The sequence below is a fragment of the Polypterus senegalus genome, chromosome 15, assembly GCF_016835505.1.
Source record: "Polypterus senegalus isolate Bchr_013 chromosome 15, ASM1683550v1, whole genome shotgun sequence".
Classification (NCBI taxonomy): Eukaryota; Metazoa; Chordata; class Cladistia; order Polypteriformes; family Polypteridae; genus Polypterus; species Polypterus senegalus.
The window spans coordinates 137,951,796-137,968,722 of NC_053168.1; the positions used below are offsets into that span (position 1 = coordinate 137,951,796).

The 16,927-nt window shown below is 40.0% G+C and overlaps 1 protein-coding gene across 3 annotated transcripts in view; it reads left to right on the plus strand.

Moving 5' to 3' along the window:
* The window catches only part of LOC120515622 (protein Jumonji-like), a 269,278-nt gene that overhangs the window by 185,678 nt on the left and 66,673 nt on the right, over positions 1-16,927 (plus strand). For 2 of the 3 annotated variants that reach the window (XM_039736756.1, XM_039736757.1), the window contains 2 exons: positions 12,449-12,472; positions 16,131-16,310. In XM_039736756.1, coding sequence (XP_039592690.1) covers positions 12,449-12,472; positions 16,131-16,310 — 204 coding nt within the window. The remainder of the gene's footprint in view (positions 1-12,448; positions 12,473-16,130; positions 16,311-16,927) is intronic. The other variant, XM_039736754.1, reaches the window with a different exon arrangement.

Genomic DNA, 16,927 nt, shown 5'->3' on the forward strand with positions numbered 1-16,927 from the left:
AGCGCCATGGACAGCATCTTCACTGTGTCTGCTGTGTGGCGAATATCATTGTCTTCTGTGAAAGGTGACCAATCAGGGAATGAAAAGTTCTAATGAGCAAGATACAGTCAGGGAATGGTTACATAATAAGCAGAAACTTACCAGAGCACAACTAGAATCTGCGTTTTTAAAAACGTTTGCATTTTCACCCATCCCCTTTGGAACACTGAGCCGGAGTTTTCAGACGTGTACGCCTCTGGAGAGTGTTTTGAAAAGTCTCCATTTTCCTGAGTTAAAAGTAATGGAGGAATGGTGAAAAAGGAGACTAGTGTCTGGGTGTATAAACATTAACGTGTAGTAGTGTGGGAGTAGCCTTAGTCCAAGAAAGTGGGCTGCTTGTTTATGTAACGGACTTTACCATTCAGAAAAGAAAAGCAGGACTTTTGTAAATTGTAGCATTTTCTCCTTTCCGCTGATTGTGGAGTTTCATCCTTAGGGAATGCAGGTTATGCTCATGTTTCATATTTCCTTTCACTACATTCAAACTATTTTAGGAGATTCCCCAGTAGAGAGTAGAATTATTATTGCATGATCAGCTGCTCCCTTTAATGCAGTTTGCTAGCCAAGGTCAGGTTGCTTGAATTTTTGTATGAAATATCAAGCAGAGATGACTGCTGGGAGTGACTCCTGATCTCCGGTGAGAATACAAGAGAGCGGCCACATCTGTGGCAGTATGAAGACTAGGCCAGTGTTTTTTACGTGATTTACATTTATTTATTTGGCTGACACCTTTATCCAAGGCAGCTTGAACCATTTATGATGCCATTGGTTCCATTTCTTTTGGTTTTCTGATTGGAGCGCAGGCAGGTCAAATGACTTGCTCAGGGTCACACGTGGTGTCAGTAGTGGGATTTAAACCCACAGCCTCGGGGTTTGAAGTCCAAAGCCTTAACCACTACCAGTTTTATGTCATTCTTTACAGCTTTCAAAGAATTACTTTTGTTTTGTTTATTTTTTTCCTGTTAAATTGAAATGTTTTCTTTTTTTCCTGATGTCATTTCTTTATACAGAGAGGAGCAAAAAATGGAATCCTTTTCAATTAAGATACTGTTGTGTGGGTGTCTGCGGTCAGGCTTATTTCTAAATATTACAGGTCTTCCTCTTTAAAAAAAAAAAAAAAGGAAAACACATGAAGCACTATTCAATTTATATGGGATAAATTTAAATTTAAGAGGAAAGAGCATTGTAATTTCCTGTTTTGACCTGTTTGTTTCAGAATGTTGTTTTATTTTGTATAATTAAGGTATACAGTACTATCAATTTTTATGCTTTAAATAATGCCTAAATTAACATCACATATGACAATCTCAAACTTGCTTAATCCACTTCACTGTCCCCGGGGGTGCTGTAGCCTATTATAGCGGGATTGTGTCAGGGCAGGAGTCTGTCTGAATGGATGGGTGTAGATCACAGTGCCTTGAGAAAATACTCAAACCTCTTCACTTTTTCCACATTTTATTTTGCAGCCTTGTACTAAAAATCATTTAAGTTAATTGTTTTTCCCCTAATCAAGCCCCACTCAACATCCCACATTGACAAAGTGAGAACAGATTTTAGAAGGTTTTGAAAATAACAGTCAAAAAAACCTGAAATATTACATTGGCACAAATATTCAGACCCTTTACTCAGTACTCGGTTAGAAGCCCCATTGTTGAGAGTCCCAGGCTGACACTGTCTTGGTCTGATGCTACAACTGGATTTGGGGATTTTCTGTCATTCTTCTTTGCAGAGCCTCTCAAGTTCTGTCTGGATGGACGGAAGACCACCAGTGGTCCAGAGGTATTCAGCTGGGTTCAAGTGAAGGCTCTGGGTGGGCCACTCAAGGGCATTCACAGAGTTGTCCCTAAACCGCTTCCATGTTGGTTTTGCTTTGTGAATCTTCGGCCCACTCTGAGGTCCCAGAGACTCTGGAGAAGGTTTATGTTAAGGTTGTCTCGTTACTTTGCTCCTTTCATCTTTCCCTCAACCCGGACCAGTCTCCAAGTCCCTGATGCTGGTAACTCCATGTTAGAATTGTATTGCACTGGTGATGAGCAGTGCCTGACTTGATGCTTAGAATTGAGGACAGACTGTTCAGTCATAGTTTCATCATACAAGAGAATCTTATTTTTCAGTGTGAGAGTCTTTTAGTTTCTTTATTTTGCAAATTTCAAGGAGGCTTTGATGTCTTTTTTCTTTACATAGGAGTGACTTCCATTCATTCTCTTTCTTGATGTTTCTCCCAATTCCAAACAGGTTATAATAATAATAATAATTCATTACATTTATATAGCGCTTTTCTCAGTACTCAAAGTGCTATCCACACAGGGAGGAACCGAGACACGAACTCACAATCTTCCACAGTCTGCTTACTGCAAAGCAGCAGCACTACCACTGCGCCACCTTTTCTGTTTAAATTAGCTAAAGTGACCATCAGGTTATTGATCACCTCTCATAAAAACCTGTCCCCCAGATTGCTCTGTTTTGGTGGGCAGCCACTTTTAAGAAGAGTTTTGGTTCTTCCAAATGTCCTTCTTTTCTTCCATATCAAGGCTACTGTGCTCTTGGAAACCTTCAGGTATTGTTGGAGTTTTTTTGTAGTCTGTGAATTTTAGCAGATTGCACTCCCTCTGCCCAAAAAAGTCTCAGTAGGCTATGTTGTTCATCAATGGTGCAATCCGGCATTGGACCGTTCGCATTCAATTGACCTTCAACTAGATTAACGGCAGAGCACTGCGCTGCATGTGTTTGAATTACCCATAAGCCATCATGAATGTGTTGTATTGCGTCAGCTTCTATCCATTGCAGTTACCGTGTAATTTTCAAATTGCCTTTACTTTTTCATTTACCCTCGTACAATCAAATGTGGAAATTAGTTTATTAACAAGTGGAAAAAATAAGCAGTTAACAGAAGTTGTGAGGTTTAGCACTGAAGTTTACTTCCACGTCAAACTTGATTTCAAAGGGTGATTCCCATTGCTTGACTCCAGGTTACTTTCAGTGGCATTCAGAGTTTTCAGATTATTGCAGTTTGCAGATTTTTGTGGCCTCTCATGACCTTGGGATGAAATTCTCCAAAATAACATCAATGGAATTCCAAGAGTACACACAGAGCTCCTGGAAAAATATTGGCACACAAGGAAAGGAGCTGAGTAAATGTGTTGCCAGGATTGCTGCCAGAGCCATTAAACTTAACCATTTATAAAATGATTTATAACTCCACTAATGCTTTGCTAAAATGTTTTTAGTGCTTTTCCAGAGCACACGAGTGTCTTTGGAAAGGCTGTAGACAGTAGAGATCACTGGAATAAAACAAAGTACCGTTAATTTAATGCTTAACTGTATACCTACCTGGGTGTGTGGGGGCACATTTTTATACATTTTTACACCATGCAGTCAAGCTTGCTTTGCAAGACACCTCTCTGTCATAATTGTTAAAATGTGCATCCGTACTTCTAAGGTTAAGCTTTTAGTCATTTTATATATATATATATATATATATATATATATTTCAATATTGTACTTTCTTTCATGTTCCGTTAATCATTTTTCCATGCATGTTTGTGTGCTTATTTTGTGTTATTTTTGTTTGAAAACTGATAAACTATCTTTTAAACTCTAAGGCCTTTTTTAAACCCACACACAGCCATTGTTTGTGTAGAGTTTGTGCGGCCCCCCTCAAAAAGATGTGCGTGTTATGCTAAGTAGTGATTCTGAATTATCCTGACATGAACTGTGATAGACTTGTACTCTGCCCGCTGTTGGATCCTGCCCTGCACCTCATACCTAAAGGACAGGGTCCAGTCCACCCCCATGACAATATAATAATGTTTCCATTCAGTTTTCAACTGCTTATTCGGTCAGCAGTTTACTGTACGTAAAGATGTCTAGATGTCTCTTTTTGCCGCCATCCCTTCTATAACTCCACTGGGGGGGGAGATCCCAAGAACACATTGGAGATAGAATCTCTGTTGTATGAGAGGTCTGTCCCGAGGTCTCCAGCGGGCATCATAATCAGAGGCACAAACCACCTCAACTGCCTTCTTTCAATGTGGTGGAGCAGTAACTGTACTTAATGTGCCTCCTGAGTGTCTGTGCTCCTCAACTTGTTTCTAAAGCTGAGTCCAGATACCCTGCGGAGGAAACTCACTTCCACCACTTGTGTCTGCAGTCTGGTTCTTTAGGTTGTCACCCAAAGCTTGTGACGTACATCGACCAGTAAATCAAGAGCTTTACCTGTTGACTCAGCTCATTGTTCACCACAAATGACTTGTACAACATCCACATGACTGCTAACACTGCTCCAATCTGCCTGTTGATCTCGTGTTCCCTTCTTCACTCATTCATGAACCATATAATTGATTTAGCAAAGATCAAAAAGCTATGCTGTGTTTTAGTTTTTACTTTTTTAGTTATTAACTTCAGTTTAGTTCTTCATTTATTTATATATTTATTTCAGTGATGCCACATATTAGATTATTGCCATTGTATTCTAAGATTTTCATGTTTGGAAATCAAAAACTTTGATGTAAGGAAGTTATTTAAAGTAAGGAAGACTGAAGTGACAATAATAACCCAATACACCTATATGGTTTTCTAGTCAGTTAGTTGCCTCGCTACATTGTTAATGTACAGTTGCAGTTTCTCTGTATGACTTCATTGTAGGTTATGCTGTCTTCCACAATGCATTGCTTTAGCTTGTTAAACTCTGTTGATGACCTTTTGATAAGAGCTTTAGCCTTTCTGCCAGAAATAAATTCAAATTGATTTTTCCCGTCTAAAATCCAATGACACTGGCTCACATTAGTCTGTTTCATCGACAGATGTGCTTCTGAGCTTCCTTTGCCTTTCCGATCTGTTCATACAACTTCTCTTCTGTGCCCTGTTACCTGATACACTGATTTACTTTTCTTGTGTCTCCTGTTTAAGTGTGCAGTAGCACTGTGTGCTGCCAGGGCCATTTTAGATCACTCAAAACACTAGTAGAAAAGAGAGTGATGGTAAAATTACAGGCCATCTTGACACATAGTCCTCGGCTACCTTTCTTCACCACTTCATTCCACCAGCATAGTAGAAGGCACTGCTAGGCCTCGTTTCTTTAGAGTCATCAGATTGAATAAAACCTTGTCATATCATTTTTCACTCTTGCTGGCAGAAGTGACATGGGGTCAGTGTTTTTAATGATACTCTGCATTTTTTACATATATACTGTGTGTATATAATATATATATATATATAGTGTTTGTGTTTATGTATATATTGATATGTATAGATAAATATTTAAAACTTTAAATAGCTTGTCTGTTCAAAAACCATGGAATAACAGATAAACCAATTTTAAAATTTCGCTCATCGGGGAGAGGAGTTTTATAATTTGGTAGGGTTTGGTGTGTGCAACACAAACTAGCACTGACACACAGACTGCAATTCCCATCAAGCAGGAAAGTGCACGGGCTAATGGGAGGATGCCTTTGGTGTTTATAAAGCGTTGTAGAGGCTAAAGTACGATTTCACAAAGGTATCTACCGCACTTTCTTCTTAAACAATTAACGGTTTCAGTGTCTTGCTGAATTATGGCTTTTGTCTAAAGGTATGTCTTTTTTTTTTTTTTTTGTATTTAGCCATGTTGAATTTCCAAAAAACTGTTCGTTTATTTATACCTGGGCACTACTTTAGTAATATATATATGTGTGTGTGTGTGTATATGTATATGTATATGTACACAGAAACTGGTGACCCCTGTGAAGCAAATGACGTTGACTATCTTGTAAAAATGGCAAATGTCAAGGTCTGAGATATGAGACGGCAAGCAGACATTAGGTACGTTTAGTCGATGTGTTGAAAGCAGAGGATCCAGGTAGTGACTTTGACAAGGTCCAAAGTGTTCTGGCCAGATGATTGGGTTAGAGGATTTTGAAAATGGCATGGCCTGTGGTCAGGTATGGTAAGTATGTACTGACAGTGGTCTGGGGAAGGGAAAAAAAAACATAAATTGCAGATAGGATGGTAAGATGCCAAGGCTCATTAATGTGAGAGGTTAACAAAGGCAGCTCCATCTGGTACAGACTGATAGAACGGTTACTGTGGCACAAATCAAAGATAATTTAAGTGGTGGTTATAGGAGTAATATCTTACAGCACTCGGTGCATATCACCCTGCTCTGTAAGGGCAAGTCAGTGTGCCCATGCTAATTGGATTGATGGAAGAAGATTGCCTGGTCCGATGAATCCTGTGTTCTGTTGCATCATATGGATGGCTGGGTATATATATAATTTTTTTTTTTTTAAATGTGGGGAACAAACAGCACCAGGATGCATTGTAGGAAGAAGACAAGATGGTGGAGGGAATGTGATGATTTAGAGCAATGTTCGGTTTGGAAGCCATGGATCCAGACATTAATGTGGACTTTAATTTGATGCATATCATCTACATACATTAAACATCATTGCAGACCAGGCACACCCATCATGACACAAGTATGTCCTGATGGAGGTGGCATCTTATAGCAGGAAAATGTGCCCTGCTACACTGCTAGAATTATTTGGGAGGGATTGTGGCATATAATGAACAGTTCAAGGTATTGCCCTAGTTTTGAAATTCCCATAATCTCAAGCCAATCAAGCATCTGTGGGATGTCTTGAAACAACTAGTGGGCTCTGTGGCGACTCCACCTTGCAACTTGCAGGTGTTAGAGGATCTGCTGCTGAAGTTCTTGTGCTTGACACCACTGGACACCTTCAGAGATCTTTTAGAATCCATGCCCCAATGGGTTGCAGCTGTTTTGGTGGCACACAGAGGAGCAACTGCCATATTAGCCGAGCAGTCATAATGTTAAGGCTCAAAATCAGCTGAAAGCCCGCACCTAGTGATCTCCATTGAGATAATTGATGGGACTTATAAAACCAGCTGGCTACACCATTGAGGTTGTAGAGATGTCATATTAGAAATCTTGTGCAATGTGTTTTGTGATTAACTTAGACCAGAATGTCCACAATAACACCCATTTATTTCTCCCTCTTCACACAGCTCAAACACGGTGCACAAATCAGCACAGTACTCGGTCCTTCTTTCCTTCTGCCGCCTGTACTCCTTTCCTCCTAAGCTTTGTCCACCTACCACCCGACTCTGGCCTCTCAAATGGAGCAAGGCGGCCTCCGTAATACTGCACCCAGAAGTGCTCCAGGTGTCTCCCGATTGACATCAGGCAGCATGTCCGGGTGTGGCAGAAGTGCTGTATGCCCAGACTCTGGAGCTGTCCAGGCACCCCACCTGGTGGTGGCCCTGGAGCTCCACCGGGTTGAGCTTCTGAGCTCCAATTCCATGGCCCCAATGTAAACCAAGGGGGCTGCCCTCTTGTGTCCCGTACTCCAGGTAGTACATCCATTTCCCTGGTCTTCTCTTCAAACGGGTGTTCCGTTTGGGCCAGATTCCCGGCCGTCCATCACAAACCGTATCCCTTTTCTGTTCATCCATTAAGCTTTGGACTTACACAAGAACACATCACAATATATTCATTGTGGTATTGGTGGTCATTGCACCCCAGTGGCATGGTCTGTCAGTGTTTTGTGAATGGCTGCTTCTCCACACACACTTCTCTTTCATTTGCTGCTACAGCTGTCTTTTCAGAGCACACTAGGGTCATTTTTCTGATATTTTTCATTAGTGATATCTCACTGCTGTGGTTGAAGAAAGCATCATAGCAGCAAGCGGCGATGTGTTCAATTTCACACACTGTGACAATCAATTTGGCAGCTTTCCACTCTCGTCTTCCAGTGCTCTGATGCAGCAGCCTGTCACACTTAGGCAGTCACTTGTGTTCACCCGTTGTAAGATTTCAGTTGCTTTCCAAATAAAATGTTTAATTCTACTCTCTGGAAAAAACACGGTTTTTGGACAGCATGGACCCACTTTTTAATTGTGCTCCAGAGTACCAGTTGTGCGAAATTGAGCTGATGTAACGTGAACAATCTAATGTGTACTGGTAATGTTAATGAATGCAGAGGCACCATTGTCATTTGACACAAAGACCTGCACTGTTGAGCTTAATATCTCGTAACCTGTGTAGAAAGAGCATTGAATGTGAGTGAGCCTGGCCATAGATAGGTGCAGGTATTTGTAATATGGGAAGACCCCTGTCAGCCATTGTCAAGCTGATGAGCCTTTTATAATCTGTATAATTAGAATAAATTACACTTTTGTGCTATGAAAAATATTTCAGTAATATAAATGTATATCTGTCCATCACCTAGAAGGTGTTTAATTTATCGTAGCCAGCATACCAAGATGTTCTGCATGCTTAGTAGACCTCTCTGCTCTTTCAGAAAGCATTAAATGATTGAAATGTCTCTGAAGAACAGTAAACAGGATTTGTTGAAATCATTCTGGTGCTGTGCTTATAGGCAAATGAAATCCAGTATAATGGATTGATTGATTGATTTGGATAGAAAATATCATATAAATAACTTGTTAAATGCTTTTGTAACAAAAAGATGAATTAGTATGATATTGTGATGTAAAGTTTGGTGTTCTTCATACACTCCTTTATAATGTTCCAGTATTTTCCATCCATACTTTATTTCTACATGTGTTTTGCTCTTCCACTTATACCAGGCGCCAGGCAGAATGAGGGAGGCTCGGGTTACCTCTGTGAATTTGTTTTAGTGTTGTGACAGGCGCCTGTCATCCATGCCTAGCCGGGACGCCCCTGCACACTGTATTCAGGGGGAGCAGCTCTGGACAGTGCAATACCTCCCCCTGGACGCTAGATGGCTGACCCCCTGGGCTAGTGTAGTGCCTCGGTTTCCCACATGGCTCCCTGGGAATTGGAGTTGGGGGCAACCCTGTTGGGTACCGCCAGGGGGTGCTGTGTTTGGGACTCCTGAGCCCAGGTGGGCAACAGATTCATCACACCTGGAAGTGCCGCCGGATCTTGGTGATCAAACACCTGGAACACTTCCAGGTGACCTATAAAAGGGAGCCAGCAACCACCACTCATCGGCCAGATTCGGGAGGAAGAGGACGAGGTTGCCTGAGAGGAGTGGTGGTACAAGGTGAAGAGTTGTTGCTTTGTGTTGTTAAAGTGCTTTTGGGACTGTGTTGGGCCTGTGGGACACGGGGAAGACGTGTGCCACGGCTGAAGAACTAATAAAGCCTGTGTGGTTTTTTACACGTGCCTCTGCGTCAGTCTGTGCTGGGTCGGGCACTATATAGCGTCTTTCACAGTGTAGAGCTATAGAAAAGTGAACCATATCCTGGCTTCATAATCAGATTGTGAGGTAAAAACTAAATCTTAACATCGAAACCAGTCTGTTGCTGGATACACTTCCTCACATTAGGCTGATTTAGAGGTGCCAGTCGATTAAACTCTCATGTTATTTATGATGTGTGAGGAAAATGGTGGAACCCCAGATAGACAACGTAAGAGAATGTGCAGTCATTACAGAGACTGCGCCATAGGGCTGTCAGTGTTTTAGAGCTTTGAGGTTACATTTAGCCCTCATGACAGTCAGATGTATCTCATTTGAGCTTATATATATATATATATATATATATATATATATAAATGAGTAAATCTGAAAACACTGCTGCCCTTCAGGCTGGAGCTTGTTTTAACTTCTCCACCAAGACTTATCAAATATGTGCACTTATGATGTTTGGGGGAAAAAAAAACAACCAGCACTTAATGTTCTGTTCTAAGAGACCCAACAATCCATATTGACATAAATGTATAAAAACCTGCAATTTTTTAAATTTGTGGTTTGGATTCAATGTTTTTTTTTATTGCTACATCGAGTGTATGAAAGGACTCGGGTCTGCAGCTTTTCAGGTCAAGTCACTTGACATTCGTCTTGCCAGTAAACAGCAATGTTAAAGCAGATGTGACTATGATGTTAATAAACATAGAAAACATATTTCTGATACACTCTCTGCAGACCATGTTTTATTGATCTAAAAATACTGAGAAAACTGAAATAGTCTCAGCTGTATGCGAGCTATGGAGTGTGATGCTCGAGTATTGGAGCTTTATCTGAAGGAAAAGGTGCAAAGTTAAAAGCCAGCAGGAAAATGCAATTACTGTGTCTCCATGGTTATTTGTCACTAGACGAATGCTGTTGTAATAATTAGCATCAATAAATTGCTTCATGCTGGATCAGAATTGCATTTTTGGTTGTGTTTAAAAAAAAAAAAAAAAATGAATAAATAAAAAGGCGATGTGTGATGCAACCCTTCTGAGTTCAGAGTCATTTTCTGTCTCATTCTGGATACGTAAATTAGGCTGTTTACCAAATATTTCTCAGGCTTTAAATATTTAAAATACAAGTAAACCTCATTTGTTTGCAAAGATGCTGGACAGGACGTAACTGTGTATATTACTGGTTTCCCCCACCACAAGGTAGTTATCTCGATCACAGAAGATGCTGTAGGTTTCTATCTTGGCTTTGTAAATGCAGGCAGTTTCTTTTCTTTTGGGAGCCAGATGAGGTATGATGATAAACCATTCATCCAGACGTGGACAAATTTGTTGGTACCCTGAAGAGCTCATTGGACGAGTGCTGCATGCCTAAAAGAAAAGCAGTTGTCCCTTTTCTGCCTGCATGCATTTGAGATGTCATCAAGTAAAGCAAAGCAAGTGTGAAAAGAGATCACGTATTGCTTATTCTACAATGATAGTCTACAATGGCCTTGGCACATTTGTTGGTATCCCTAATAAAGAGCCTAAGTAATTAGATTCAAGTGATTTTTCAAACTGTTTTCTCTAGTCTGTATCACACATGACTCCAATCGTGCAATCAGTCATTTAGCCTATTAAAATGGAGAAAAGTCATTTGTCTCTCTGCTGTTTGGTGTCATCGTGTATCCCACACTGAACATGGACCAGAGAAAGCAAAGGAGTGAGCTGCCTGACAAGATCAGAAAGAAAATTCTAGACTAGCATGTTGAAGGCAAAGGCTAGAAGACTATCTCCAAGCGGCTTCATCTTCCTGTGACAACACTGCAAATATGCCGAAGAGGTTTGAGGTCCATGGGACAGTTGCCAACCTCTCTTTTGGGGGCTTCCAGAGGTAAATGGACCCCAGAATGGGCAGAAGGGGTAGTGAGAATGGTAGTCAAAATGCCAAGGACAACTTCCAAAGAGATGCAAGCTGAACTCCAAGGTCAAGGTCCACCATTCTCTGATCATGCCATCCCTCGCTTTTTGAGTGACGGTGGGCTCAATGGAACAAGACCCAGGAGGACACCACATACAAAAGCCAGACTGGAATTTGCTAAAATGGAAACTGGCAAGCCTCGGTACTTTCAGGAGAATGGCCTTTGGATAGATGAGAGACAAAACTGGCAGGTTACATCAGCCCTATGTCCACACAGAAGAAAATGAAGCTTTTAAAGGAAAGAACACCACGCCTACTGTGAAACATGGAGGAGGCTCGCTTATGATTCAGGGTGCCTTGAGTCTGTGCAGGGAACAACAAAATCTCAAGACTATCAAGACATTCTGCAGTGAAATGTGCCCACTGTCAGAAAGCCCAGTCTCAGTCGCAGATCCTGGATCCTCCAACAGGACGATGAGCCGAAACACACAACTAAAAGCTCCCAAGAATGGCTAAGAACAAAATATTGGACTATTCTGAAGTGGTCTTTTATGAACCCTGTTTTGAATCTCACCTTACATCTTTGGAAAGAACTTTAAGATGCAGTCTGGAGGAGGAATGCCCCCTTCAAACCTTACCCAGCTGAAGCAGTTTGCTCCGGAAGAGTGGGCCAAGTGGCCTGTGGACAGCTTCAGGCGAAGTCTCATCGAATGACCTGTTTGTGTGGATTGCAAACTATAAATGTTGTGCGCCCAATTATTAGGTTACGGGTCTCATCATTTTTGTTCATGCCGTTTTCATTGGAGCTATTCTGTTGAGTTAAAACTCTAAAGCAAAGTTTCATTTTTGTTAAATATGGAATAAACAATAATGGGTGCCAATTACTTTTGTTAGTTTCAAGTTACATCAGAGATAGTTGTGGGTTCTTTATTTATCGTGGAGGGGTGCTAACAAATTTGTTTACATCTGTATATACAAGTATGGCTATCTATAAATAAATATTTTTCTCTTTTTCCTGTTGGGATTCCTGCCATGTTCTACAACTTACTGTATATTTTATTTGATAGTAATTCACTTTTTATTTTTCAGGTATTGTTTGTTAAGGCTTTCGTTATCTGCAAGACAAATGTTATCAATATATCTTTTTTATTGTGTATACCCTTTAAGTAGAACTAACTTAAGTATTATATAAAACTTGGAAATCAGATCACATGATTCCATTCATGCTGAGTGTAAAAGGGAACTTTATATGTGTAGCTGCAGTAATTCAGATTTAATTATAGATTTCTTCCGTCTTTACAGTGACACTAATTCTAGTTCTACTGTACATTCAATTGCAGGCTACTGTACCAGGCATTCTGAAGGTTAGTTAAATTGATACACTTCTGTATATAGCTAGTAGATTAGAGAGTAGTTTCCTAACATCAAGTGCTAGAAATTAACGCTTTCTATTACTTTTGTGTTTGTGCAGGTCATTGAAAAAGGTCTCGGATTTCAAAATAGTGTTTTTAAAAATTATTCAGCCCCTGGAAGTTTTCACTTTTCATTGTTGTACAGAATTGGACCACATTGGGTTCAGTTTGGCTTTCTTGACACTGAACTGCAGAAACAGTGAAAACTGGCCTCTCCAAAGTGGTCTAAGGTACAGTAATTACAACTCTAAAACACAAAACAATTGACTGCATAAATATTCATCCCTCAGTCACCACTGGAGCAGCTGGTTGGCCTTAGAAGTCACAGAATTAGTTCAATGGAGAGATCACCCATCTTGGGTTTCACTTGACTGTAGTATAACTGCACCTGACTGTGTGTTTAAGTGCCAACTTGTTGTGGGTCAGTGTAGAGCCCTAACCTGCACAAAGAAGACGGAAAAAACACTCAAAAGGGTCTCCATGAAAAGCACACGTCATGTGGTGGAGACGATAAAGTATCCAGTTAAATCAATCATTAAGAAATGGAAAGAGTATGGTACAGCTGTAAATCTGCTGAGAACAGGCTGTCCAGAAAAATTGAAGAAGCCGAGTGAGGAAGGCCACCAGCAACAGACATTTGAGAAGACGGAAGAAATTACAAAGTACAGTGGAAGCAATTGCAGGGACAGTGCAGGCAATAGCTGTACTTCACCAGTCACTGCTCTATGGGAGAGTGGCAAAGAGGAAAAAGATGCACAGGACACCTCAGCAGAAGGCACATGAGAGACTCTGAAGTCCACTGGAAGAAGATTCTGTAGTCTGATGAGACGACAGTTGGGCTTTTTGACCCTCAGACTAACCACACTGTCCAAACACTGCACATTATCACAAGTGAACCGTCCCCACCATGAGACATGATGGTGGCAGTGTCAGGCTGTGGGGATGATGCTTTGCAGCAGACCCTGAAAGGCTGAAGGAAAACCTGAAAGAGTCTGCAAGAAACCTAAACCTTGGGAGAAGACACCCAAGCAGAAGGCCAAAGCTACACAGGAATGACTTCAAAGCAACAATATAGGATAAGTTTGATATTTTTCAACTCAAAGTCCTTTGTTCACAATCATGGGATAGTTGAGTCTGCCACATGAAATTGCATTGTAAAGTAAATTAATATTTTGTACATTTAAAAAAAGTAGCCAGCCGGTCTTACTCTGTATAATTTTGGTGAAGGATACCAGAGTGCCATTCTCCATTTTAGAAAGCAATTTCATGTGACAAACTAATATGTACCCATGATGGTGGAGAACTAACTTGGACTTAATGGATAAGCCTGGTGTTTTCCAGTTTCCTGGAGTGGCTGAGTCAAGAGTCCACATGTCAATCCAATGAAGAATATGCGGCTGGACTTGCCAAAGTCAGTTCACTCTCGATCACGTGAGCAGATTTGTCACAAGAAATGGCAGTGGCCAGACGTGCAAAGCTGGTAGTGTGCGCACAGACTCTCGTAGTCATGGCTGCCCAAAGGTGCGTCTGCTGAACACTGACGTGAAGGGGGTGAATGCTCATGTGGTCATTTATTTTGTGTTTGATGTTTGTAATTCATCTGGACCGCTTCACAGAGATCTGTTTTCACTTGTTTTGTTGATCTATATCAAAAATAAATCCACTGATATTCAAAGTTGTATTACAATAAAATGTGAAAATGTCCAAGGTAGTGAATACTTTTTATAAATCATTGAAATTAAACAAAAAATGATTACCTTTTCTTAAAATGTACAGAAGATCTCCAGCTTTAGTGACGTGCCTTCATTGATCTCAATGTGACCACTTAATTGCACAAATGGCATTGTTAAACCCCGCTGTTCTCCAAGTCGCCCCTATGCCTGTGCAGACAAAGTTGATTGTGGCCAGTTGTGGTTATCTGAACGTTCTATCACATGCATTCAATTTGTATGTTAAAAAAAAAGTCAAACAAAGTGGGCAGAAAAGGTCTTTGTGCTCCTAGAAGACCAGTTGTGTGCCATTCACCATCTACCCCAAGATAAAGCAGTTGTGCTAGTGGTCCAGCGAGATATTCAAATAAGTGCTCACATCAAGATCAGCTGAGGTGCTGAATGAGGTTTTGAGATCATCTGCATGTTCTTTTTAAACGATAGCGAACTGAGATGTATTCAAATTGTAAGAGACTTCGTTTTTTGATGTAGAAATCTCACTCCGTGGCTCAATTATCGGTTCATCTGCTAACTCACTTGTTAATGGGACACACTGTGTTTGGACTGGCCACCGATGTCTCAATATTGCATCCCAACAGACTTTTGCTTCAAAAGACTTTTAGTTTTCATACACTTGCTTTGGCAGAAATAACATGCTTGTATTCTGTTTGCCTGTTTAATAATCCATAGTTTATTTTCCCCCCTCTGTTTAAAGGAATACTCAACCGGAAAATATTTTTTATATGTTACATTCCCAGTATAGTTTGTAGTGATAGCCAAAAGGAAAGGAATAGCAAAGTTTCGAACAGAATGGTACCCAGTGATGACCAACCATAGCAAATGATATCAAAAATGTCCCATGAAAAAAATCACACATTTCTTGTGTCGCATAATGCGCATGTCGAGTCATCCGGTCATATACCCTCAACATGTCAAACAAATAAATACCCCGCTAAAAGAAAGTATCACACAAACAGGAGGACCCTTTACAAGCAGAGTGTTGAGCTTTTGAATTGAAGACAAGACTCTCGACCAATAAATGTGAGGGAGAGGCGGGTCTTTATTTCAAGATGTTAATCCCATGTGAAGGGGCCTCCTGCTTGTGCACTACTTTAATTTTCTAGAGTTATTTGTTTAACAATATTATGGCCAAAGAATGAAAAAATACATGGTGAGTATACAACTGGATGACTTGTAACATGAGAATTGTTCATAGATGTTTTGGTATTGTTGGCTGATGTCCAGTGTTGGGCACCATTGGCTCCTTTGCCTGTTCTCCACAAAAACATTAACAATAAAAATTGTTCTCGGTAATTACTACAAACTATATGGGGTAAGTAACATTAAAAAATAAATAATTTTTGGGTGAAGTATTCCTTTCATCTTTGTAAATCACATCTCCAAGCATAATATTAATATACATGATCATTTATTCATGCAGGACATGTTCATTCAAAATATACTTTTTATGTAATCTTAAAATTTATTTTTGATACTGATTTATACAAACTTAAATATGCCAGCTGAGAAATATACAATTTTCCATACATTTTAAGAAGAGACTTTTTCCCCCTTCAGAATTGATTTTGGGTTAGAGAAATGAAAGTACAAGTTTGCCCACCATTATGTGATCTCTAGTTTTTGTTTAATTACATAAATGCTTAAAGTACTTGTTTTCTTTTGGTTGGTGCTTGCCTGTGTTTTTAACCCAAGAAATGAAAGAACTTGAAAATCTAGAAATAGCCAGAATTTTGAAACCCAAAAAGGCCAAAAATATTGGACTTTAATATTCCATTATTGTGTGTGTGTTTTCAAGATAGAAACATCTCTTTGATAATAATGCAGCTGTTAGGAGGTGTGCAGAACATGGCTACTACCTTTGTTTTTTTTCACCTCTGCAGGATCTGAAGCATTGCCCAGCAATATGGCATATTTTGGAAGTTCTCAAGATGATGAAGAAATGGAGGATGAGGAGGAAGATGGTGAGGATCTGAAACCCCCTGTGAACATCTCAACAGCATCTTGCCATTCAACACCCAGGAAGGGCAAACTTAATGGAAAACACACAGTCAACGGCCATGGTATGTTATCCTTTGATCATACGAGTCACCAGTATTGGCTGGTAAGATACTTTTTGTTTCTGGAGTTTTGTGTTTTTCTTTTTCTCTTGTCACTTATTTTAGTTGCAAAGTAAATTCTTTTTTTTTTTTTCTTTTAAAAAAAATTAAGGAACTTTGTGTAAGTTGTTGAAAAGTTTTGACTGAGGTGTGGCAAAGTTTCTATATCACAGAGGGGAAAGAAATTGTAACTTAATCACTGCTTCTTCAGAATTTGAAATAAGATGCTTAAAAGTTTTTGCATTAGTGTGCGTGTATGGAGGCAGCACGGTGATGTAGTCGTAAGTGCTAAAGCTTGTAGTTTCAGGAGACTGGATCAGAGTGGAGTCTGTGCTCGAATCCTATTTAAACATGGACGATTTTCAGTTCATTTTCAGTTAGGCTGATTTTTTTTCCCTGCCACTCTTCACTTTGTACAAGTTCAGATCACTTGTACATGTTTAGAAATGTGACTGGACCGCAATGGACTTGGTATTCTCTCTAGAGTTGGCTTCTGCCATGTGCACAGTGCTTGCATGATAAGCCTAATGTGCACACATTTAAAAACATACATTATCATTAATGTAGGAATGAGTTTATGA